At 39.4% G+C, this 26,796-nt stretch overlaps 1 protein-coding gene across 1 annotated transcript in view; it reads left to right on the plus strand.

The window, feature by feature from the left end:
• Positions 1–16,681, plus strand: part of LOC143958907 (uncharacterized) — a 382,425-nt gene extending 365,744 nt beyond the window's left edge. Inside the window, exon 14 of the mRNA XM_077467890.1 lies at positions 8,422–16,681. Coding sequence (XP_077324016.1) covers positions 8,422–8,617 — 196 coding nt within the window. The 3' untranslated portion in view covers positions 8,618–16,681. The remainder of the gene's footprint in view (positions 1–8,421) is intronic.
• Positions 16,682–26,796: the final 10,115 nt, after the last annotated feature.

The raw sequence follows: 26,796 nt of genomic DNA on the forward strand, positions 1-26,796 counted from the left end.
ATACATTACCTATAACTATAAGTAATAAAGTATAAATATAATTGCATGAAATATACCACTAACCTGGAAATTAAGGGCACCCACATCCCAAAAGAACATATGTTTGAAATCAGACAAAGCCTAGAAACATACTAGGAGTTTTTTTTCGTAAAAAAAAAAAAAAAGAAACTGACAGCTCAGGAAGAGCTGCTGTATTAACTATCTGATGTTAGTACAGCAATCACCCCTGCTGTTCGGCAGTACTTTTTTGGACATGCCCCTTCTACAGAAGCTGGATGAATGGAGGGCTTCTGTTGGACCGACTGCAGTAACCACAGGCCAATTCAATAGAAACCCCCCAAAATTATTATAATTTTTTTATTCTGTTGGTCATTTCGACCGCTAGGTATATATATTTATTATGGCTGCGAGCAATATTTTGTTATTGTTGAACATCCACTAGAAAATGGCCGCCGCTCTATTTCCGGTGACCGGAGCTATTAGAAAGTGGCCGCCGCTCTATTTCTGGCGACCGGGGCTACAGGAAAATGGCCGCTTCATATACTAACCAATATGCATATAAAAGACACTTCCTAATGCCTCTAGTTCTTCCCTGGTGAAGTCACTTGACTGTGACGAACACGAGCCGGAAACACTAGGCCCCAGAAGTGACGTGGGCGAGCTCGCTGCTCGTGTTTACATGCCTGTTTGATACTTTTTATTGTGAGTACCGTGCTTTATTTTTGCTGTTATCAAATAAATATTCTAAACTACTACACTATCAAGCATCCCTCCTGTTCCTTACATTTCCCCATACCCTACTGAGAGGCCTATTTGATGCAGATACACCATGGACAAAAAGGGGATTCTGATTCCAGATAAGAGATACACACCAGCAGAGCCAGAGACGCCAGACTGGGAGATTGCCAGGGGATACATTGGTGAAATAGAAAGATACACCCACATGCTGTTACCTTACAGCGGTAAGGTAAGGGGACATCCACACATTACATTGCAGAGAAGACAGGAAGTCACCTTGGGATTAACTGTTTTTCTGCAGTAGTTTGTCATACAATGTGATCTGATTCTTATAAAAGTCACAATAATACTGACAAATATTGTACAATGTGATTAAGCTGATAACACACAGACACTTCCAATTTTTCATGTATTTATTGAATACAATCATGAAATATTCACAGTGCTGGAGGAAAAAGTTAGTGAAGCCTTTGAGTTAATAGCAGCCTGAACCCTCTTTTAACAGCAATGACTTCAAGCATGCACTTTCAGTAGCTCTGGTTCAGACCTACACCACTTTCAGGAGGAGTTTTTGGTCTGGGCTCTGACTGGACCAGTACAAAAGGCACATTTTCTTTTCCGAAGCCAGTCAGCTGTGAATTTACTTTAATGCTTAGATCACTGTCCTGCTGCATGACCCAATTTTCTACTAAGCTTCAGTTGGCAGTCAGCTTTGCTGACATTATCCTGTAGGATATTTTGGTAAACTTGGAAATTAATTCACTCCTGGATGACAAGTGGTCCAGGCCATGAGGCAAGCGAGCCCAAATCATGGTGTTCCCTCCACTATACTTCATTGTTGGGATGATGTTTTGATGTTGGTAAGCTGTGCTCTTTTTGCTCCACATATAGTGCTGAGTATGCTTCCTGAACAATTCAACTTTTGTTTTATCAGTCCACAAAACATCTGCCCAGTAGCACTGTGGTATGCCAAGGTGCTCTTTGGCAAACTTCAAGCACACTGCTATGTTTTTTTTTTTAATAGCTTCCTCCATGGTGTTCTGCCATGGAACCCCTACTGGTTTAAAGATGTACATATGGTAGACTCATATACAGTGATGTGTGTCAGTTCCAGTGATGTTTTCAGGCTTTTTACTGTTACTTATGGATTAATCTTTACCTTATTGGGTAGTGGGTTGTACCTTAGGAGTCATCTAAGCTTGACACCTACTACTAGGAAGGGTAGTCACAGTACTAGACTGTCTCCATGTATAGACAAATTGTCTGTCGACTGATGGATGCCTACATACTTTGCGATTGCTTTGTATCCCTTTCCAGCATTATGCAGATCAACTTATCTTGATCATATGTCTTTAGAGAGCTCTTTTTTGTGAAGCATTGTTCTCATCAGCTGATGCTTCTATTGAACAACAGTCCTAAAATGTTTGAGTGTGTTTTTTTTTATCAAAGTAGCTCTAAACCACAAATCCAAGTTAATTTAATAAATTGGACTCCAGGTGTGCAAACTGCTTTTTATAATTATCTTTTGTAATTAGTCTATGGATTAATTTACTTTTTCCTCCAACACTGTGAATATTAATAGTGTGTTCAATAAAGACATGACAAATTAGAATTGTTTGCGTGTTATCAGCTTAGGACATTGTGTGTGTCTATGGCAGTGATGGCGAACCTTGGCACCCCAAATGTTTTGGAACTACATTTGCCATGATGCTCGTGCACTCTGCAGAGTATGACGATCATCATGGGAAATGTAGTTCCAAAACATCTGGGGTGCCAAGGTTCGCCATCACTGGTCTATGGTGACTTAGATAAGGATCGGATCACATTTTATGGTAAATTACTGCAGAAAACCAGTTGGTTCTAAGGGGTTCACATACTTTTTGTTGACACGTAGCAAGTTCTTGGCGTTAAAAACAAGTGATTTGATAGTTGGAAAATCTAACATGTTTAATTTATAACAAACTAGATTTCCTGAATGCACAGTACAAGACACAGACTTTTTTTTTAAATCATTAAAACTGGGTTATATGCAGCTACCTTTAGGTTATTGAACACAGGGAAAAATGTAAAGCTGAAGGGACATCACCCTCCCACGCTTAGCTAACCTCATTTTTTTTTTTTGGTCCTAGGTGATAAGCCTCTTTTTCCCAGGAAGTTTTCTTTCTCACTGGATCATATGCACCATAATAGCTTGTACTTGATATACCCTGTGGGTGCTTCCCTTGGCATATAGTGCCACATGTGGAGTTAGCCACAAAAAGCTGTGATCTTGTGATCTGTCTGGTGCTGAGCCAGACCATATAGTGAGGGTGTGCCCATCATGGAAAGCAACGTCAGCATGGGGTTAATCTCATGTTTATTGCAGCTATTGTTGTGGGTAGTACAAGGCAGAAGCCCTATACATGTTCAGCTCATTGCTAGCCCAGTGCAGCTTTTCCCCTGTGGATGTTTTGGAACCACTGCCTCCTTTTCTGATGCAGTAGGACCCAGAATAGCCAAAGTAAAAATTTTACTTTGGAGCCATTTTAGGCTTTGGAGTATGTTTTGTATGGTGCTGTTGCATCTGTGCACATCTCATGAGTCGCACCTTAGTGTGTCTGTGCAAACAAGCGCTACTGCACCTGCACAGCCAAAATGCTTTCTGTGCTTGAGCACCCTGTTATTAGTGGCTTATTTTTGCCTTCAATTGCTTGCACCAAGGTATCTCCCCTTCTGCTCAACTATATTGTCTAGGGACATTTTTCACAGGCATGCCAGATATGGGCTTGTTGTCTCATGCTTAGCCTTTAGCTCCCTTTGAGGGATGGCAGTACATCTGTTCAGGGACCTAACACTCTTTCCTCTGATAGTTGACCCCATTGTAACTCTCTGCCTTCCTCTGATCATCTAACCAGTTTATCGGCCATACCAGCCTCCACCTTCCTTTCTAAAGAGGAATTTTCTGCCACATTGTCAGAGATCATGGCCAGAATGTCTGGCTTTATTAGGGTCATAGAAAGAACAGGTCACAGATGTTTCCTCTTCAACCTACCTCCTGATTTGGTCTTTGACTTTGCCCTTAATACAGGCACAGTACAAAAAAAAGTATCAGCTGAGAAGGACTCCTTGCCTTTTGAGACATAGGAACAGGATGATATGTCTGCTACAGGCATTAATCCCAAGCTAAAATAAATTATTGCAACACTTCTTAAAGCTGTACACTTTTGTTTAGCAGTAAAGCAGACAGAATCTGTTTACATGAAGGTATCCAGCATGGGGTATTTAAAATTCCCAAAACCAGCTTCCAGGTTCACATGCTGGTTGTCCTGTAGGACATGTGTAGGAGGAGAAGATTTTTCTCCTCCTAAACATTTCATTCAACAGTATCCTATTGTGCAAAGTTTCCTTAGGATATAGTCACTTCCTTTGGTGGATCCAGACATTTTTCACCTAAACAAGACCCTACAAATCTGAGGCTAGATGGGAGTGGGAGGGGTTATATAGGATAGGATGTCCCTGCAGCCTCCCAATCACCTGTAGGTAGTTCCATATAGTCGTATTTACAGTATTTAAAGAAGCCTGAGTCCTGTACTTTACTCTAGGAAACAGATTTCAATGGTAAGTCAAACGACCTAATAACTTTCTGCAAATGAGACATGTTTCTTTGAATTAAAGACATGTATACTTTAATGTATAATTGTTTATTTGTATGTCACGTCATTTTATGCTGTTCCATCCCACAAGGTTCCTTTTGAAGATCAGCTGCCAATGATGTACGTTACAGCAAGTCTTCTTGGTTACTGTGGTAACCTAATCACTATCAGGTGTTTACTGAAAAAATGCAACCCTCTCCCATATACACTAATCACTCACAAAATATGTGTTTTCTTACAGTCTGTTGCACATCTGGGATCTTGGTTTTCTGGCTTTGACCTCTTACCATCTATTTCTCTCTGCCTTATATATGTTGCACAGCTTAAACATGTTTTCGTGCAAAAGGGTACTGCAATTTCAATTCTGTTATAACCATTTTATGGTTCTCTATGTTTTGAAACTAGACAGAAATATGTAGTCTTGAAAGTTTGTTTTTAAGTATTTCAGCATACAGCCTATGTCACAATTACTCAGTATATAGAAAAAAAAATGGTGTCAGTATTCATAAAGTCAAAAAGGTGCTGAAGTAAGTAAAGAGTGCTTTCTCCTGCCATCTTATCATGTATGGTTGGCTAGGCCCTGTCATATAAGCAGTTGTAAGAGATGTGCAAACAGATTTAGTGTTTACGGTTGCAATGTGTATACAATGTAACATACTTGGGAAAGAAAATAGCAGTTTTTGATGCTCTTTAAATCCCCAAATGGGCTACAAAACATTTAGCATTTCTAAAGGTATTCAAGCTGATCAATAGCTGTATTGAAATGGATTGCAGTTCCTTTTTGTTTGACACTAACTTATTCATATTTAACGGTTGGTTCAGTTACCTACTAACTATTTGTCTCAACAATTTCAGCGTCTGTCTGAGGTGTGGATAATGTGGAGCAAACAAAGCAGGAAGGTCATTCAGTTAATTAACCATCTATGATTCCAACAGTCTTATATTGTTTTTGAATTACAACTCCTTCGTCTTTTATGTTGTGAGCTGTGATTTATAAAACACCATTTTTTTTATGCTAACAGAAACGTGCATAATAAAATACACGATTATTTTGGAATTATACATACAGATGTAGCAGTATAGTTGCCTTTTGGTTATGCTCAACAAATGTAAGCCCACTGTGAACCACATTACTTTAACCTTTATAGTAACTCTGATTGGAAGGAAGTAGATAAAATATTTAATAGCATCGTCTTTGCCAATGTGATCACCCTCAATCACCCCTTTGGTCCAGAGAATTATTTCACTAAGGGCTTTTAAAGGCTTAAAATGAAGTACTTCATGAAGAAAAAAATTGAAAACATTATCAATTCCATTCCCACACATTTCTCCCCCCATATTTCACTAGAACACAAAGATGAAAAGTACTTGAGGGGAAGTTGTTTTTTTATAGGGACCTGTTACATGATAATTTTTTTTGTCTAAATGTTGTGTATTCTTTTCTTCTTCTTTTTTTGAGTATTGAAGAGTTGACTTGCAGGGAGTTTATTTTAATCTTATTTTATTGTTGTGGTATTGGAGTAGCTGATGATGATGAAGAATGCAATGGAAAGATATAAATATATATACATATACATATATGTCATCTTGCCACCCCATCCCTCTGCAGACATGAACCAACCTTCACCCCTGGAACCATAGAGACATCTTTCCCTCTTCTGATGTGGCTAAACCCATGCTGCCTCTTCACACTGCACCCATTTCCCAATATTTTATTCTCTTTAACCCACACCTATTTCTCTTCTCATGTCACTGATTTTTTATTAGCGCTATTGCAAACAATGGAAACTCACTCAGTTACATGCTTAGAAACAATTACCAAACAAAAACAACATCTTAAGCCTTGTACACATGCTATGATTGTTGACAGGGGATTGTTGACAGAATGTTGTCCCAAAATCTTACCGTTAGTACGCTCCTTTTGACAATTGTTGTCCAACTTTCGCCAACAAATGTTGGATGATAGGCTAATACATTTTTGGCGGACACCGGTTTCATGTCAGATTTTTGTATGGTCAGTACACAAATCGGTCACACAAAAGTCAAAAGTACAAACACGCATGCTCAGAATAAATGCTCACCAAACACGAAATTAGCAGAAGGGGCCCAATGGGTGGCGCTCAAGAGCTGAAGTTCCATGTAGTACACCACTACATTTGTGTTTGTGGCACAACAATTGTGTAATGTTAGTAAGAGAAGGTCCTGGCACACTCCCTTAAGACAAAAATCATACGCTTGGTTGTCTAACAATCGTACCGTGTGTACGAGGCTTAAATCCACAGACCAGGCACTCACTTAAACAGCAATAAAATAATTCATTTGCTTATAAGGAAGCATAGTCCTTTACTTTTAACACCCCAGAACAGCAGCATAACACCAAATTCACAAAGCTGGCCTTTTTTTCACTTTTTCTATTGCAGAATGAGGTCCTACTCAGCTGCCACCACTGTTTGATCCTCATACCTCAGCAACTAAAGCTCTTTCCTATGATTGAAGAACAGTATTCCCTCAATTGGAAACAGACTCTCTGTTACCCTATTACAGTGAGTCGTAAGGTCAAATCTCTTAAAGACCCCCTACAACCACCTTACAGGGTCATACCACACACTGAGCAAAGCAGCAAACTGATCATGTCACTCATTTACAGTGACCATTCCTGTCCCATTTTTTCACTTTGAGTGGCAAGTGACATATGTATTGTGATCATTGCAACGTATGTTCTCTGCAAAAGGTTTTATAAGAAATTTGCATATGATGCCAACATCCAATGTTAACTGGTTCCCGAACCGGCCGCGGCTCCCTTGGGCGAGCCGTCGTAGCTGTACGTCGGCCCTTTAAGACACTGTAGGAGGCGTGCACGCCCGCTGCTTGTGTCCAGAGCCAATGCGAGTGCTTGCCATGCGTGATGAACATTGGGCACCTGCGATTGCTTGTGACAGAGCAAGAACCGGATCTGTGTGTGTAAACACAAATCCGGTCCCCACAGGGGAGAGGAGCCAGATAGCGTGTTCATAAAAAGTATAAACACCTATCTGTCTCCTCCTCTAGCCAATCCCATCCCCTCCACAGTTGGAACACACTTAGGGAACAAAGTTAACACCTTGATCACCCCCTAGTGTTAACCCCTTCCCTGCCAGTGACATTTATACAGTAAGTGCCTTTTCATAGCACTGATTGCTGTATAATTGACAATGGTCCCAAAAATGTGTCAAAAGTGTCCAATTTGTCCGCCGCAATATCTCAGTCCCAATAAAAATCCCAGATCGCCACCATTGCTAGTAAAAAAAAAAAAATTCTAATAAAAATTCCATAAATCTATCCCCTATTTTGTAGACGCTATAACTTTTGCGCAAACCATTCAATATATACGCTTATTGCGATTTTTTTTACCAGAAAGATGTAGATGAAAACATATCAGCCTAAATTGAGGAAAATGTATTGTTTTTTTTTATTGGGATATTATAGCAATAAGTAAAAGATATTGTGTTTTTTTTTTTCTAAATTGTCGCTCTTCTTTTGTTAATAGAGCAAAAAATAAAAACTGCAGAGGTGATCAAATACCATGTTGCACCATGGAAGCGAAGCAAATCAAGGTTTATTGGGTCAGATCCAGATCCAGGATTGCATGAATCAGTTTGTTATATTAAGTGTATGAAAAGCACAAATCTTTGTTAACCCAATTTTCACAGAAACCTGAAATATTAGTTTATAGTCATCTCAGCTTTCAATACATGTGTGGTCACTGTAGAGATCAACTGATTGTCTTGCACAGTGTGGTTGCATCACAATGAATGCTTCTACTTGGTACCTGTACTGCTCCATCTGTCTGCACATACCATTATGGGGTAAGATTTGCACCCATTACCACCCTTTACTTTTACAGTCTAAAAAAAGTAACATCTATGGTTAAATGCTTAGATCTAACATATGTCTGTTAATGCTTTGAATTATTAACCAATAACAAGATTGCTTTCTTACTGCTCTGTTTTTCTTGTGGCAACATATAATAAGCACAACAATGTAATTATTACTTGTTATCTTTCATTTTCAGTGCCCGGAAGCGCCCAATTCCTTACTATAGACCTAGCCCATCTTCCAGCTCCCTGAGCAGCTACTCCCACAGCCGTAGTCGAAGCAGGAGCTATGACAGTTACAGCAGCTATAGCCGTAGCCGGACTCGGAGTCGTTCTCCCAGCCACAGTCGTAGCCCCAGCTACAGAAGCAGTTCTGAGAGTGCTGGATTTTAAGCCTTGCGTATCAAATGAACCCTGCTATTAATCACACCTACTACATAAAGTAGAGTGGTAGTTCAAGAAAATCCAGTGGGTTGGAATGTGATATAGATCAATGTATGTACATATATAAATAAATATAAAGAAGATACACTATCTATAGCATTCATGATATCACACAGACATCTTTCTGAAAAATGAACAATGGTTTGAAATAAATCACACTAAACTAGGCAGTCTCAAAAGTAGTCAAAGCATTACAACTATAACATGAAGACTGTGCTGATTGTAGTTTTAGTCCAAATGCAATGCCTCTAAGCACAGAAGCCATGAGCTTTGACTGTCTTGCAAGGAGTGGGTAAATAAATCTGATGAATGCATAAAAGACCTTTGTAAAGCTACATATTGAATACTAACAATGTAGCCATGCCCTATGACATTTACACCCCTCTCTTGGTTTCTTTATGCTATTGTTATAATTAATTTATTGTGTATCTAGAAGATAGGTACCTGGCAAGGATATACGATACCAAAAGGCTGGGTAAGCAGAATCGTTGGGATAACATAAACATTTCAAGTTTACTTTGTATCATTTCATTTGAAATTTGTTATTACTTAAATGTTGGTGTAAAGATATTTGTGACCAAACAGTGTAAATGATATAGATCAAATCTGGACTTCTAAAGTAAATAACCCAGAGTTGTGGTATCTACAGCATATAGGATGTTTTAAAAAGAACATGTTCTGCCTATGCAGTATAAAGCAACAGGTACACTATAATTCTAGCCTCTACAGCTGCTTATACATAACTACCCTTTTCTTTTATGCCTTTATGTTTGCCCCAGTAGCAAAGAGAAGAAGCCCTGTGTAAGCCCAAAATCACACAATAGAACTTACTTAGGAGAGAGGATCTCTGTCCACCACCATATGATAGTGCAGGGTACCTAAGTGGCCAACACCAAGAACCAGTGCTGTCACTTTGGAGGAAAAAGACTGATTCGCATCCTCTATATCTCTTGATTCCCCAAGCAAACATATCAGCAAAGGGAAGAAAGGTACAAACACTTCCAGGGGCTGAAATTGATTTGACTGTGTTGCTTTTCCCTACAAGGGCATAATACAAAATTTATTTGGCTTCTCAGCTGGCACTGTTAATAAAACCTCAGATTGCCATTGCACTTGACCCCTATTACTGTACTTAGTTGGAAGCGGTACCAGTATGCAAACCTTATTGTGTTATTAGCAGTGACCGGTCCCATGCATTAATGTGAGCTGTGTGAACTTTAAATGCCAGTTTTGTTTTTCACTCCTAGTCAAACAATAGCACAGATACAAGTGGCAAACCTTGATATAATACAAATGATTCTAGATATCTGTAACTCAGTATTGTAATGCACTCTTCACTTAGATTTCCCACCTTTGCTAAAATATGGTTGTCTCGCATGGCATGACAAAATATCTCCATAGCAAAAGATATCCTGTATGCCTGCAGCCTTTATTCTCTACATGGATAGATTTTAACATGAATTTGGTCAATAGCGTAGAGCATTTTTTAACAAGACATAATTAGCTGTTCTTCTGAAGCCAAACAGACTAAACAGTTTAGCTGTGTTGTTTTGACTGAGACCGATGTCCTCCTATATTATCCTGAAGTAAATGTGTTACTTATTGAGATAAGAATGCATTGTGGGCAGAAGTCATGGTTTTAAATATTGTTGAGGTAAGTATACTCAAAATTGTTAAAAGGCTTGCAATCATGTAAACGACAATACATATAACTTATGCTGTCTGCTAGGCACATAGTTATTTCATTTGTCCAGAGTTGGTCACATACATTACAATCTGAGTATACATTCTCCTTAAAATCTACCAACAAATATGGAGTCCAAGAACTCACCTGACTGGGCATAAAATGAATTGTTTAGATAGGCCCTCTCACTGTATAATTGTTGATAGATCTAAAGGGATGTATAACGATTGTACACTTAGATTGTAACTTGTGTGGACTGATTTAGAGCTTTGCCGTAGTTCTTCTACATTGAAACTCTAAACAGCACATTCAAAAAAAAAACATTTTGTGTAATGTGTCTTGGACTATTTCTCCTTGGTGCTACAAAATTTCAGTATGTTTCTGATTTAATCTTTGGATAATTTTTGTCAAAGGATTGAATTTGAATAATGTGTAGAGCTGCAACAGTGCAGTTTCTAATGCCAACTGCACCTCAGCATTCAAATCACTATAGATGTTTATTTATGGCATTGCTATGATTAATTAAATTGTATCTTTGACAATGTCCAGCGAAATATTAGCTGTCCATCACAATAAGCAGTGTTGCCAATTTTAAAATAGTGTAATGGATTTTAATTTATCTGACCTGCAGCATCTGGGTTTTTCTGAAACCGTTCTGCATTACCATCCATTCAGACTAATTTTAGTGATGCATATTGTCTTCTGTACATTTTATTTAAGGGTACAAAGCCCTTGGTCAGGTGATTTTTCTCTGGCTTACTCTGCAAAAAAACTCAATGCAGAGACCTGGCATAAAATGTTGGTGATGTCTGTGAAAAAAGGAGTTTATAGCCCGCATGTGAAGAGAGTTGGTGAGCAATGAAGGCGGAGGCATGTGTGTGTACATTGTATCTCATTTTACCAAGAGAACATGTCTTGGCTCATTATTGCTGAACAACCAACTGTTTTCCATCTGACTGAGGTTATCACTCCAAAAGTTATTACACATTTTATTTCTCTTCATAGCTTATAGACTAGCTCATGCTAGTAGTAGATAATTATGGATTGTAATAAGGTCTCATTTGGTCTACAGTATTCTCTTGCAAATATGGAATATTCTAAGGATAAAGTAAAGGTTAACGTGGCACTACACTCAGTCTTTATTTTATATTTAAAGAGGATCTCTAGTTTTATCTTTCTGTCTGGCGCACAGTTGTTCACAGTTCTCTTGCACTGAAATTGCCTACTCCGATGTCACTAAACACTGAGTTTCTCACATCAGAAGCTCTAACTAGTCAGATATAGTCAAGCCCATATCTAAGCTGGGAGACATTCAGAATCATCTAGACAAATGATTCTTAACCTTTTTTTAATCTAGGTACCCTTTAAAAATATGCATAATCTGAGACACCCCATTTTAAAATGTAAACTAAAGTAATAGGTTTACATAATGCAGCAGCATCTACACATATAGGACACCTAACATTCAAGGTTGTTTTAACAAAGCAATGTACCTTTAAACATTGGTACTGATTAGTATTCCAGTATTTCTCTTCTCCCTCAGTTTCTCTCCCTCATTCAGCTAGTGTGACCCAGTGCTGATGAAGATGGGCAAACAAGGATGCCCTAATGTGCCCAACATCCTCCTAATCACCCTATGAGGACATCAGTTGATAGAAAGCCGGTGGGTAGCATGTACAATGCCTACGGTTGTAATGCTGCACAATAAAAATCTGTGCCTTTGTATAGCAAAAAAAGGCAGGCTTAATCTGCCTGCTGACTTGCTGACAATTTTTTAAATTTTGCCAAAGCACACCTGGAAAACCCAGAAGGAGTTATGCTCTTGGAAGGAGTTATGCAAATATTAAAATGCCTTCATGGCTGGGTGTTGATCTGAAGGAGTTGGCATTCTAGGAAGAATGCATGGTAACACCCACATGAGATACTGAGCCTCCAATGAATCAAAGGGGCAAGCTAGGGACAGTCAGCCTGGAGAGGAAAGGGCTAGATCATCCTTTATCAACCAGGATGCTGGCAGGTTTTATGTAAAAATGTATTTAGTATGTTAATACATCACAACTCTCAGCTTCATTTTTCACAGCAACCTAAATACACCTACATTTGTAGAAACTCACCTTAGTCCCTTGATTACCACCCTATTTTAATCAAATTAATAGATTGGTAGGTGTGATGTGTCAATGTGGCTGAGTTCTGATATTTGGCTAAATATTCTGTTTAGTTGGACTTAAAACCTGCTGCCTTTTATAGTAACATGCAATCAGGCCCACAAACCAGTTATTTTCAACAAGAATACATTAATTTCAGCATTGATAATTGCCCTTTATGCAGTGCATGTACATATAATGAATGTGTGTGCCATACATCGATCTTGTTATAATCACACACGTGGGTTGGACTTGATGGACTTGTGTGTTTTTTCAACCTCGCCTACTATGTAACTATGTATCTTACCTTTACTGCAAAAGCTCTTTTGCAGTCTTGCAATACTGACAACAAACTCTAAGGAGACTTAATTCATTCTTGTTTCTATCAAACTCCAGAACTTCCAAATCATATGTGCTACACAGAGTATTGCATTATTTGCCCAGATAAGCAATACCTTGCATTATCCTGAACACACACACAAACATTGAGTTGCAAACAGGCCTTTGGGCATATAGTAGTCCAAAATCAGAAGTAGAACATTACATTCTCAGTGAAACAAAACACAGACAGAAGAAACAATTATTGTGAGAGCCTAATATTCTTTTTTTTTTCTTGAGTTCTTCTTTAAAGCAAACCTGTTTTCTCTTCATAGTTTCTGAACAGCAGGCACATAAAAGTGCCTATATGTATAGTTGTACCTCTTATGGAGCCCTCCAGAAAACATCAAGCTCTCAAAAATTGAATTTGCAAATAGCAACTTATGCTTGACTCTGCTCCCTCCTCCCCCCTCATAATTCACTACTAGTCCATTGATATGTTGGACAGGCTCATTGACAAATAGTGAGCCATGGGAAATAGGATTGGCATGCCCATGCAACTCAAATTCCTGCTGTACTTAAGTGACTACAGTTTAGATCTTTAAAGTGAACACAGGATTTGGCTGTTTTTGGCTAGCTTTAAGGTTTTGATTGATCCAGAAAATTACATTATCAAAGATTGTCACAAAATAATTTGACCTAGATTACCATTTTACTGAACAGAAACTGCACCAGAGAGTATTCATTACAAATAATTTACCAGTAGAGGGTTACTTTGTAAACTGTAGAACCAACAATAAAAATTGCAAGCAAATGCTGTATATCTATGCAAATAACTCCTTTTACAAGGGTTATGGAATTAAAATTCATGGAGGTCTAGTCAGTAAGATTTTATTGTGAATCACATGTTTGTGTGATGATCTTTTACATCACAGGCCCTCCTTTAAAACATTGTCCTCAGTCCTCCATTCGCATTACAACCCTACACTTTGCATCACAGCCCACCTTTTACATTACAGCTCTCCACCTTTACAACACAGCCCCCCTTTAACATCAGTGTCTTCAGTCCCACCGTCTCATTACAGTCCCCCTTTACATCACAGCCCAGCCTCAACATCAGTGTCCTCAGCCCTCTCTTCACATCATAGTCCCCCCTTTCCATCACAGCCCCCCTTTACATCACAATTCCCCTTTTACATTAGGTTCCCTATTGGCCACTTCACATCTGAGCTCCCCTTTACATTAGTGTCCTAATTTTTTCCCTTTACATCACACCCTCCCCTTAGATCAGTGTCCTCAGTCCCCCCTTTATATCACAGCCCCACTTTCCATCACAGGTCTCCCTTCTTTCACAGACCTACCTTACACTGCTAGGCAGAGGGCAGGAGGTGCAGCAGATCTGAACAGGGTCGGGAGCTGCCCAACTTTTCATGTTAACAAGTGGGTAATTGATTGGTAGGATGTCCTTGTGTTCTAACAACCAATCATCTGCTAGTTAATTTGAAAAGTTGGGCAGCTGCTACACTCCATCAAAACCCGCTGGGCCTCCTGTCTTGTGCCCTGCTGTGAGGATGACAGAGGTGGCTGCTGAGGGGTGGTGGGGAACTCAAAGGAGGACACCCAGGCTGCCGTGGCAGTCCGAATAGATCTGGACCATTTAGTGATGACTGTCCTATACGAACTAGACAAGGATTATACATTAAAACTTTGTTCCATGGACTCAATGAATATTCTTCTGCACAGATCCCTCATTTTATTTTAATGACAAATTTAATAGAGTTTAGTAATCCTTTTTATTACCTCTACCATTAACGTATGTTTACAAGGTATAAAATGACTATAACTGTAATGAAAGTACCCCTTACTTAATTTATACCATGTAGAGCTAGTGGGTCAAAATTCATGAAGTCACTCCCTGGTTATCATGTATTTATTATTATTAATATTGTTGTTATTTATTTTGTATTTATTTATATTAAAATGTATTATGGAGTTATGAACAATTTTTGACCAGCTCAAGGTTTTGTGGATATGTTAAAAAGAATAATAAAAAAAATAAAATAAGGATAACTGACTTAATTTAAGAAGGAATTAAGGAACTTTGTGTTGAATTCTTCCTTTTAAGACTCATTTATATCTATCTTGGAGCCAAGATGAACAAAAAAGATACTCCTAAATGCACTTACTGATTCATCACTAATGCTGCTTACCTTCTATACCTGGGAAGTGTGCACAAATCATTTCCTCTACCTAGAAACATGCACAATGGAAGAGAAAAGGCATACAGTATAATAGAAGTCAAAATTTACATTTTTTTTCTGGTCTAAATGAATATGCCACTAAGAAGAATTCAAATAAAACAACCATCTTTTTTTTATTGATGCTATTATAAAGCTGCAATACAGATACATACTATTTAAGAAAAAAACTTTAACAAATAACTTATGTTTAATTCTGTTGTGTTAGATGTGTATATAAAATATATATTTGTTGTATAGTTTCTCAAAGATAAATTAAGTTCAATACATGGGTTGTCTTCTAACTGTCGACTGATGCCAGTTTTACCTTTTATACTCAAAAATGAATGGGGAAAATGACAGATCACCCTTTTAATGATGTATTTGCTTCTTGTAGAACATAGCTTCCTCTTGCAGTATACTAACTTTAATCCATTTGATGACAGTAATGTGACTGGAATATGTATGTAGGCTGATGTTAACTTACAAATTAATGATAACACACAATACATAATATCATTCTGATGAGCCCTCTTATCTATACTTGTATATGTTGCATTTTTATTGCATTGTCAATGCAGTTTAAATCTGCATATAACAGATGGCCATTATTAAATATCTCTGATTGAAATGTATTGTTTAAATTATTTGGAGTTATCTACCTTGTATTTGGTAACTGTCATAAAGTCCCAAAAGGTCTGAATGTGATGTGATTTTGGCATTTTCCATAAACTCCTCTATGTTTTAATATATAAGACTATTGGTTTTATTTCAACGTCATAATTAGATGCCTTCTGCTGCTAAGGAGATTGACCACAACAAACAGTATCCAAAGTGCACTATGGCTTGCAGACCTTGCCTGGTTCCAATAGATTATGTTCATCACACAAATGGGTCTACAAAGGTGCTTGCAAAGGAGTGATAGGTTTATTTAAATAAGCAGCTAGTACTTAGACTCAGACATGACTGACCACCTTAGCAGGTTTCGCCAAGTGCTTACTCATAAGGCTAATAGTTTATGTATTTACCTATTTATTTTTGCTTTTTAATATATGATGGCTTATTATGAGTGTACACATTTTCTTTGTATTGGTAAAATAAAGCTAATCAGTACAAGGCCTACTACAAAGACTAACAGACAACAAGCAAGTAGAATTTTAGGCACCTTTTCACAGTTATCTGCCTTTTTAAGCTCTTCTGTTAAAACGAATTTATACAGAGTACTTCATTCCTGTCCTTTCTAGTCCTTCCTGCTCTGCTCAGACAGGTCATATGGAGTTTCAATCAAAGAGAGACTAGAGGCAAACATCTTCTGCTGAGTTTTCAATTTAGAAAACCCACTATTCTGTGAAACAAGTGTAAAATGGAAAATCTGCGCTGTCTCAAATCTTGAAGTTGATTAATATGTGAAAATTGTGAATGAATAAATAATACTTGACGTGCATAAAAAAGGGAAAATTATATATAGCTGTATATTGAGGTGCTGCAACTTAAAACCTGAATATTCAGCTCATGAATTTGTGGGAAGGAATCAAACTGCGCAACCAAATACAATACAAATAATACAAATTAGACTGTGTATGTGTTCAAGTCCATATGGTGCTTCAATAAAAATTCATGATGTAAAACACTCAGGATGTGGCTTGAACGTCTGTTCGGTGTTTGTAATAAGGGTGGCCACTTACCGCATAAGATGGATCTCAAATTATAGAGATCAAACTCGCTCAGCAATGGGACATTCAGCCTGTGAATAATCCTCCTAGGGCTCCTCCAGAGCCGGTATACCTCCCGATACAGGGAACTGTTGTTCTCATGTAATATTCTTTACAACAGCACTGGCACATCCTTCTGTATGGTCTTCCACTTTGGCATATATTTACCAGTTAAAAGAAGAAAAAGCTTCATAGCGCAGTATCTTCGTTTTATGACGAGCTTAAAAAACACTGTCATCCAAAAGCAATGAAAATATTTTAAACAGCCGCGGCTTAAGCCAGGATTTTCACCACGCCAGTGGCTATTGATTAAGGATGCATGCACTGTCCTGTCACCATTTGAGGAGGCTACAAGGATGGTGAGCAGCAACAATGCATGCATCAGTGACACTGTCCCTCTAGTCTTCCTGCTGGAGCACGCGCTTCATGGAATAATGGGCAGGGCACTTATGGCAGAACAGCAGGAGGAAGAGGACGACTTCCTTACCTTTCAAGGACCCCTTTATCCAGATAGCATTCATGTTTTAGCAGTCCAATTTTTCTGCCCCTGTTCAACAGGGGCATGTAATTATAATTTTTGATATAATATTTCAATGCAGGGCCCGCTCCTGTGCCCAACAAGAACATCTGTGAGGGGTTACAATATTGTGGCACCACCACCCAAGGCTCAATTTTTAGCAGGAACATGTAATCACAATTCTTGATATAATATTTCATAGCAGTGCCCATTCCTGCACCCAATAAGAGTATCTGTGAGGGGTTATAGTGTTGTTACACCACCACCACCACCCAAGGACCAATTTTTCTGCACCTGTTTAACAGAGGCATATAATTACAATTCTTTATATAATATTTCATAGCATGGCCCGTTCCTGCGCCCAACAAGCGTAACTGCGAGGGCTTACAGTGTTGTGACACCACCACCAAAGGCATGTAATTCCAAATCTTGATATAATATTTCACAGCAGGGCCCATTCCTGCGCTCACCAAGAGTAACTGTGAGGGCTTACAGTGTTCTGGTACCACCAACACCTAATGGCCAATTTTCTGCAGAGTATATAGGTCAGACCGTACAGTATATATACTGCTGTTCAGAGTATATAGTGCCTGGGGGACGTCCACGCCATTTTTTAAAAAGAATTGGGTGCGGGGTTCCCCTTAAATTTAATTCCAAATGCTTTGGCCAATCATCAGATACCAATGTACTGCGATCTTGTAGTGCATTATGGGGCATTCCACCGCGCTCAGATTTTCCACGAATGCCCCATAATGTTTAGCATTCGTCCAAGGGGCGACCACACAAAATGTTCGAGTCGAACTTACGTTTGACTTGTACATCGGGCTCATCCCTAGTATATAGGAGGATTTGTTTAAAGCTGCTAAAATCCCAGGATCTGACTATCTATATCCACAGTCATTCTCCAGAAAGTTACATTTATGAAATGAATAGGCCTTTGTTGCCAACAAACTGTTTAAAATAGTTGACAATCATTTTACAGTCTGCACAGAAAGCTGCATTGTGAAGAAGCATCAAGGCCTGTTTTAACAGAATACCCTACTGTTTTACTTTTGAGAACTAGTGTACCCTCCACACAAAATAAAAATGTCTAAAGTGGTGAGGAAGGTATAGGCAGCAGTAGAGGTGAGCAGACTGGCATTTGCAGTGCAGAAGTTTCCTCTGTTTTTTTAGGGGCTATTATTTCATAAGCGTTGTCACAAAGTCAAGTACAAGATAACAGTACCTTGATATCTTGTATAACCATCTGACTCTTTTCCTTCTCAGGTCATGCAGCTATGCTTTGTAAGTTGTCCAGCACTGAAGAAAATACACTTTTCTACAATGTAAAGTAATACGTGTACAGCTTGAATAACATTGTAAATTTGCTGTCCCCTTAAAATAACTCAACACACAGCCATTAATGTCTAAAATGCTGGCAACAAAAGTGAGTACACCCCTAAGTGAAAATGTCCAAATTTAGCCCAATTAGCCATTTTCCCTCCCCAGTGTCATGTGACTCATTAGTGTTACAAGGTCTCAGGTGTGAATGGGGAGCAGGTGTGTTAAATTTGGTGTTATTGCTCTCTCATACTGGTCACTGGAAGTTCAACATGGCACCTTGTGGCAAAAACTCTGTGAGGATCTGAAAAAAATAATTGTTGCTCTACATAAAGATGGCCTGGGCTATAAGAAGATTGCCAAGACCCTGAAACTGAGCTGCAGCAAGGTGGCCAAGACCATACAGCGGTTTAACAGGATGGGTTTCACTTAGAACAGACCTCGCCATGGTTGACCAAAGAAGTTGAGTGTACATGCTCAGCGTCATGTCCAGAGGTTGCCTTTTGGAAATAGATGTATGAATGCTGCCAGCATTGCTGCAGAGATTGAAGGGGTTGGGGGTCAGCCTGTCAGTGCTCAGACCATACGCCACACACTGCATCAAATTGGTCTGCATGGCTGTCATCCCGGAAGGAAGCCTCTTCTAAAGATAATGCACAAAAAAGGCCGCAGTTTGCTGAAGACAAACAGACTAAGGACATGGATTACTGGAACCATGTCCTCTGGTCTGATGAGACCAAGATAAACTTATTTGGTTCAGATGGTGTCAAGCGTGTCTGGCCGCAACCAGGTGTGGCATACAAAGACAAGTGTGTCTTGCCTACAGTCAAACATGGTGGTGGGAGTGTCATGGTCTGGGGCTGCATGAGTGCTGCCGACACTGGGGAGCTACAGTTCATTGAGAGAACCATGAATGCCAAATCGTACTGTGACATACTGAAGCAGAGCATGATCCCCTCCCTTCGGAGACTGGGCCACAGGGCAGTATTCAAACATGATAACGACCACAAATGAACCTCCAAGATTACTACTGCCTTGCTAAAGAAGCTGAGAGTAAAGGTGATGGACTGGCCAAGCATGTCTCTAGACCTAAACCCTATTGAGCATCTGTGGGGCATCCTCAAACAGAAGGTTGAGACGCTCAAGGTCTCTAACATCTACCAGCTTCATGATGCCATCATGGAGGAGTGGAAGAGGACTCCAGTGGCAACCTGTGAAGCTCCGGTGTACTCCATGCCCAAGAGGGTTAAGGCAGTGCTAGAAAATAATGGTGGCCACACAAAATATTGACACTTTGGGCCCAATTTGGACATTTTCACTTAGGGGTGTACTCACTTTTGTTGCCAGCGGTTTAGACATTAATGGCTGTGTGTTGATTTATTTTGAGGGGACATCAAATTTAGACTGTTATACAAGCTGTACACTCACTACTTTACATTGTAGCAAAGTGTAATTTCTTCAGTTTTGACACATGAAAATATATATTAAAATATTTACAAAAATGTGAGGAGTATACTCACTTTTGTGAGACACTGTAAGTTCTCTTGTGTGAAAAGGGTAAACTTTGCATCAAGTTATATTAGACAGACACCTTCTCTTAATTCTCCAGGGCACTACCTATATCAGTGGTTCTCAACTCCTGCCCTCAGGATCCACTAACAGGCCAGATTTTAAGTATTGCCTTGGGGAGATGCAGACTGCATCATACTGCAATCACTAAGCGGCAAATTATATCACCTGTGATGTATTTCAGTTATCTTGAAAATCTGGCCTGTTAGTGGGTCCTGAGCACAGGAGTTGAGAACCACTGACCAATAATGATGTATTTAAAAAAAAAGAATAAATTGGTTTCTATATTTCTTTTTTTTACCACTTGTTGCTTATGTGCTTTACTGTCTTTCCACCCATTTAAAAGATGTAGCTTCCTCCAGTGTGTGCTAGAGTGAGTGTAGGCAAACAATACTCTGACTCACATTTAAGCTGGTGAGTCTTAATTGGGTCAGGGTTTATCAGAGGTTAGGGCTGGGTGACTCATCCTGGCAGCTTTTTGGTGCCTCGCCCTGGTCTAGAAGGTTGGAGAATCTTCTAGGGTGGGGGTTAGGAGAAGCTGCCTTGAATATTTATGAGGCCCAGTAGTGGGCTGGCAGGGGACTAAGTTCACCTCATAAATAGACATCGACCATATCAGCAGGGGCAGTTGGGTGGAAGATGGAGATTCGGTGTGAGGAGGCTGTCAGTGGCTCTCAGGGGCACGCCCTAGTCTGGGGGAGTTGGCCTGTCTTGGGCCGGGGGTATGGTTGCCAAAATGCACAGGAGGAAGTCTTTGCTGGAGGCACGGGAGCAAGAGAAGACAAAGTGAGTAGGGCAGCACTGTGGGGCTAACAAATGGGGGAGACTGCCACATGTAGCTAGTCTCCCTCGAAGACAGCATTGTGCTTAAGTCTTCAGGCCTTTCCCTGAGAGTCAGCTGGGTGGGCTGATGAAGAGTCAGTCGGGTGGACTGGTGTAGAGAGCCAGGAGTGCTGGTGATAGGGGCAGCTGCAGCCATGTGGGTTGGCAGTGGGTAAAGGGGTGGTGCTGGGATCAGTGGCCACAGAGGAGAAATTACATGCTGTTTTATATCTGAACTACTCTAAAAGATTCTGCGAGTTCCTGCCTCTAATGGGCTGTTGCTAAATCTGACTGGGAGCCTGTTAGATCATCTCAAAGAGTGAAATAGCTGGACCTTGCAAGTGTTGTGCAGGAGGAAAGAGAAGAAGAGACTGTATATAGATGTATATAGGAAGTTGTCCCTGAAGTTGCTGAAGTCAAGTGGGCATCCCATAACCTCCCATCCCTATCCAAGTTATTAACCTTCTAATAAATAACAAAAACAAAGCTACAGACTTTTCTCTGACTCTGGGTGCTTGTGAAAATTTGGTGTGCCTGGCTGTGCAGAAGTGGGGGATACCTTTTATCTTCAACTCCTATGGGGGTAGTGCTATGAAGGTAAAAAGTCCAATCTTCAGTTTTCATCAAGAAAACATTGGCCACAGAGATGAAAAAGCAAAGAAAGCTCCTATTTACGAGTATTTACTTTGAAGATTTTGCTTATAATGTAAGAAGGGAGGACCAGAGGAGCCCTACCGAAGGGACACTTCCCGATCTCATCTATCAAAAGTAGCTTTCTCCCAATCACCGTCTAACATATCAATCCGAATATCACACACTCCTAAAAAAAAAAAACCCTAGAAAAAAAGGTGTACATTGAAAGATGTGTCCCAAAACAACCATATTCGGTGTCTCCTTTGTTCCACCCAAACCTGCGTTCCCTTGCTACATCCCCCCCCCCACTTAGGGATGGAAATGTTTACTAACAATACTGTTTATTGTGTAGGAAGGGGAGCCTGGGAGGCCCTACATATGAGACGCTCCCCAGTTTCCCCTATCAAGAGTGCCCAACCCCAAAAAGTTGTCTATGAAAAACCCCCTAATCTCTACTATTATCAATTCTATATTTAAATCTATTGAAAAGTGTCTATTGTACAATGTGTATGAATGTGGGGGGGGGGGGGAGTCTCGGAACCATATGTTTCTTGGGGGGGGGGGTCTGTAATGTTATATGGTGTATAATATCTAGGAGTAACATATATTTATATGGTATATTTATATGATGAAGGTGTTGGTATGTCCTGATGTGTTGTTTTTGAGTATGTTATGTATGTCTTTTCTTTGGCAAAATCAATAACAAGAATTTGAAAGTGAAGATTTTGCTTAATTCACAGAACAGAGTTTCGCTTTGATAAAGTGGGTTTTGGGTAGAAAACTCCCAAGGAGCAGAGGGATTGTTCCTTTCTCAGTTATTTCTAATCATGAACTTGTGTCCTTAAATATTGCCTGCAACCCAGGGCCGTCTTTAAGGCAGGGCAAAGGGGGCAGCTGCCCTGGGCCCTGTCATTGTTGTGGGGCCCAAAACAGCTGCCTCATACTTGCCAACTATCCAGGTTTAAATTCCCTTGAAGTTTTATTCCTGTGCTGTGTCCTAATATCTGTGTGAAGTGCTGGTACTAATGCTGCCCAGCTCTGCCCTATTGTTGTGTGCAAGTGACTCACCTGCAGATCCTGTGTTTACATATAAATAATCAGCATTCATATATAAATAGCGGCGACAATACTAAGTAAATAGCTGTGGCTGGCGGCATTGATATGTAAATAAAGGTGGCATTCCCATGTATATCATGCTCCCCTGCTGTGAGGAGGTGATGAGCCGTAATGTGTGTTGTAACCTCTAGCAACTAGTCAGTAAGCAGTAATTTATTGTATGTTTCAGAGTAGGTGGAGAGGGAAATTGCATGGGGGGGGACCCCAAGAAAAATTTTGCCCAGGGCCCAATCTATATTAAAGACGGCCCTGCTGCAACCTAACACTTAACCTAAGAGCCTCAACTAGACCAAACCAGTCTAATGTCAGTCCTAAACATGAACCTAACTGCTAAACCGAAATCTCAAAATAAAGCATACATGTAGCTCTGATAATTGCTTAGCAAACATGTCATAAACCAAAATGAAACAGTATTGTTACATAGCAAGGTCTTCATACAATCTGAACAAAAAAATGCCCACAAATATCTATAATGAATGCAACATTCTCTCAGATACATCTCATCCCATAATATAGAAAAAGCCCCCAAATCCAGTAACAATTGCTTTCAGTGCTAAACTCCAACAGTGCATAACATTTTGTATAGTAATGATAAGCTATGCATTGCAAATAAAGTCAATATACAATTTAAGGGATTAAGGTGTGCAAACCACACATGTGAGGTATCGCTGTGAACGTTAGAGTGAGAGAAATAATTCTAGAACTAGACCTCCTCTGTAACACATGTAACCAGTAAAAAAAATTAAAGCGTCGCCTATGGGGATTTTTAAATACCAAAGTTTGGCGCCATTCCACGAGTGCGTGCAATTTTGAAGCATGACATGTTGGGTATCTATTTACTCAGCGTATCTTGATCTATCACATGGGACAGCAGGCTGGAATTTTTATTCAATAACTTTTGAAATAAGACAAGCAGACAGGTGTTTGGATAATAATGGCCGCGGTTGTTTATTATTGGTTTCAAAATGTTGTTCATAACTCATCAAAACTCATCCAATAAACTTAAAGCTAGCCCAGTCACTACGGCTCAGGCAGCAACACAAAATACCCAACACTTGAAACACTATAAGTACAAAGCCATAATAACTTGTCCCCCTTTGCTGTTACAATTCTGTATTATTTTTTATTTTATTTTTTGCAAAGGTGACTTACCACATAACAACAACCGCGACAAAATAAATGAACATAACCATACAGAATTAAAATACATTTAAATACAAATTTTTTATTTTTTAGGGAGGGAGGGAGGGGAGAGAACACCACAGCTCTTCTTCTGAGGCGAATGAGCCCCCTCAGCAGAACCTCCTTTATATAGCCCCAAGAAAACTGGTTTAAACCAGTTCTTCCCAGGCTTTTTTACATGTCATGAAGAGAGGTCACCTGTACCCCTCCTCAAAAACATGTGACTAACAGCTGTTTCCCCGCTGGCCACAGGCTCTGCAGGGGAACTTGAAACAGCTGATCCAACCGCTCTCCCATGAGGAAAAGGGGGGGCAAGAAACTGCCCTCTCCCTTTTCCTGTCATGGGACAGCAGGCTGGAATTTTTATTCAATAACTTTTGAAATAAGACAAGCAGACAGGTGTTTGGATAATAATGGCCGCGGTTGTTTATTATTGGTTTCAAAATGTTGTACATAACTCATCAAAACTCATCCAATAAACTTAAAGCTAGCCCAGTCACTAGGGCTCAGGCAGCAACACAAAATACCCAAAAGGGCAGGAGGACCTAAGGCCAACTGCCCACAGTACCCCAACCCGCGGCCATCTCAACACAGTAACTTAAACCTACATTGAAAATATCCAAGCCAATATCAGACAGATGGATGCCATCCTGCCTGAAAAGGCCGGGGATACCCCCTTCCAGCTCCGTGTGCCTAAAGGATAGCATTCCCACTCTCTTCCTGATTTTTTCAAAAGGACGTACAGAAGGATAGGAAAGCCAACCTATCCTCTGCACAATTTCTGAAAAAAAAAAAAAAAACACTACTGAATTGGGAAATGATAACTGTATCTTCTGTAGATCATCCCTAATCCGAAAATTAAGGTCCAAAGTTTTATGGTAACCAATATCATTACCACTTATATGAATAATTAAGATATCCAGAGAGGGAAAATGAAGAAGAAGCTGTAAAATAAAAGAAATTAGGTCTGACCATAACATCCCCCTCTTTCCACACCAAAAATTTTTTAAATTTGAAGCATCCAATCCTAAATTGCTAGTATAAACTCGTTGCTGAGCTCTCAAATTCGCCCAATAGATGAAGGAGTGTCCAATCATCCACACAATGCGAGTGTTACCTGAAATAAATCATAGTATTGCGTTAGGACGAATATAAAGCAAATACCTATCTGACTTCCATCTATCAAACTGTTTGATAGATCTAACATCAAAACCCAATCTAGCGGCCTCTGTTGCTGCTCCAATCCGAAAAGAATGCATCGATAAATGTTCCTGATCTAAATTTAAGGCCTTCAAACATCTCCTGAAAACACATAAGAACTGGTATTTAGTAAGGGGTAACCCTGATTCATGAATGAAAAACTTAGAAAACCCCAAAGGCCTAATTGATGAATATTGACGTATCAGAGCCACCGGGCAAATGCTAGTACTCATACACATATCTAATGTTAACCAATTACCTTTACCTACCTGATCCGTTTTGGATCTGCTAATTAAAATGTTTAATGAACTTTCAAAAATAACAACTTCAGACATGTGTATTTGAACCAGCTCAGATACCCTAAGCGCCGCAAAAACATAACTGAAAAAACCGCCCAAAAAAGAACCGATTCAAAATGAGAATTTTTTTTTTTTTTTTTTTTTTATCCGTCACGGAGCAAAGCTCACCCAGTACTAGAGGAGTGATGGGCTTCCTTGAATCAGGCCTAAAATTAATCCTTTTGTAAATTTTTAAAGCTTGTTTTATAGAAAAATACTGCATGCAAGATGGCATGTTATTTAATTTCAAGAAAAAATAAATTCCCGACAGGGTTTTATGTATGTACGACCAAGAAATAATTCTGCTCAAAGAACCAACAAACTTCAATAACAGCAATTCAGACACGGAACCCAACGGTTCACCTAATATGTTTAAAAATTCTTGATACATAAACCAAGCAGATTGATATCCTGCCCAAGTAGAAGGTGCCAAAGAATTGATAATATTCAAAATAAGGAAAATAAAAATAAAAATTGTAGCTGTCATGAAGCAAAGCAGAACCAAGAAACTTTAATAAACAGTAACAAACTTAAAGCTAGCCCAGCCACCACGGCTCAGGCAGCAACAACAAATAAACTTAAAGCTAGCCCAGCCACCACGGCTCAGGCAGCAACAACAAATAAACTTAAAGCTAGCCCAACCACCACGGCTCAGGCAGCAACAACAAATAAACTTAAAGCTAGCCCAACCACCACAGTTCAGGCAGCAACAACGGTTCACCTATCATATTCAAAATTATTATTATTATTTTTATTTTTTTTAAACAGAAACCAGGCAGAATTGATAATATAAATAGAAATAGGCCTTAAACCAGGTCCCATAAATTGATTGGACAGGAGTGTCCCACACGATCCGCCTCCAGAAGTAGCTTGAAAAAACGCTCTACCTGTGAACGAGACAACTCATCTGCCAAATCATTGTCCTTACCTGGTACATGTAAAGCCTTTAACCAATATGTTCAAACGTAAGCATTTAAAAATCAGGTATCTTATAAGGACAATGACTGGCGGAGACTTGGATGTTAGACAATTAATAGCGTACATTACTCCTTTATTATCTGTACGTATCAAAATTATTTTATTTTGGAAGAAAGAACAAAGCTCAAATGCAACAATGATAGGAAATAATTCCAATAAGACTATGTTTTTAATGTAACACTTTACTAATCAAAAAACATGCCAACGTTCAGCGCACCAATGCTTCTGCCAAATTGCGGCAAAGCCATGTGACCCTGCTTCATCAGTGAAGAGAAGGAAATCCAAATCTAGAATGAAATCCCCCTGCCATAAGGCCCTACCATTGTTAAATGTGAAAGAAATTGCAACCAAACCAGCA

The sequence above is a fragment of the Lithobates pipiens genome, unplaced genomic scaffold (genome assembly GCF_037356315.1).
Source record: "Lithobates pipiens isolate NorthernLeopardFrog02 unplaced genomic scaffold, aLitPip1_a1.2 Scaffold_64, whole genome shotgun sequence".
Lineage (NCBI taxonomy): Eukaryota > Metazoa > Chordata > Amphibia > Anura > Ranidae > Lithobates > Lithobates pipiens.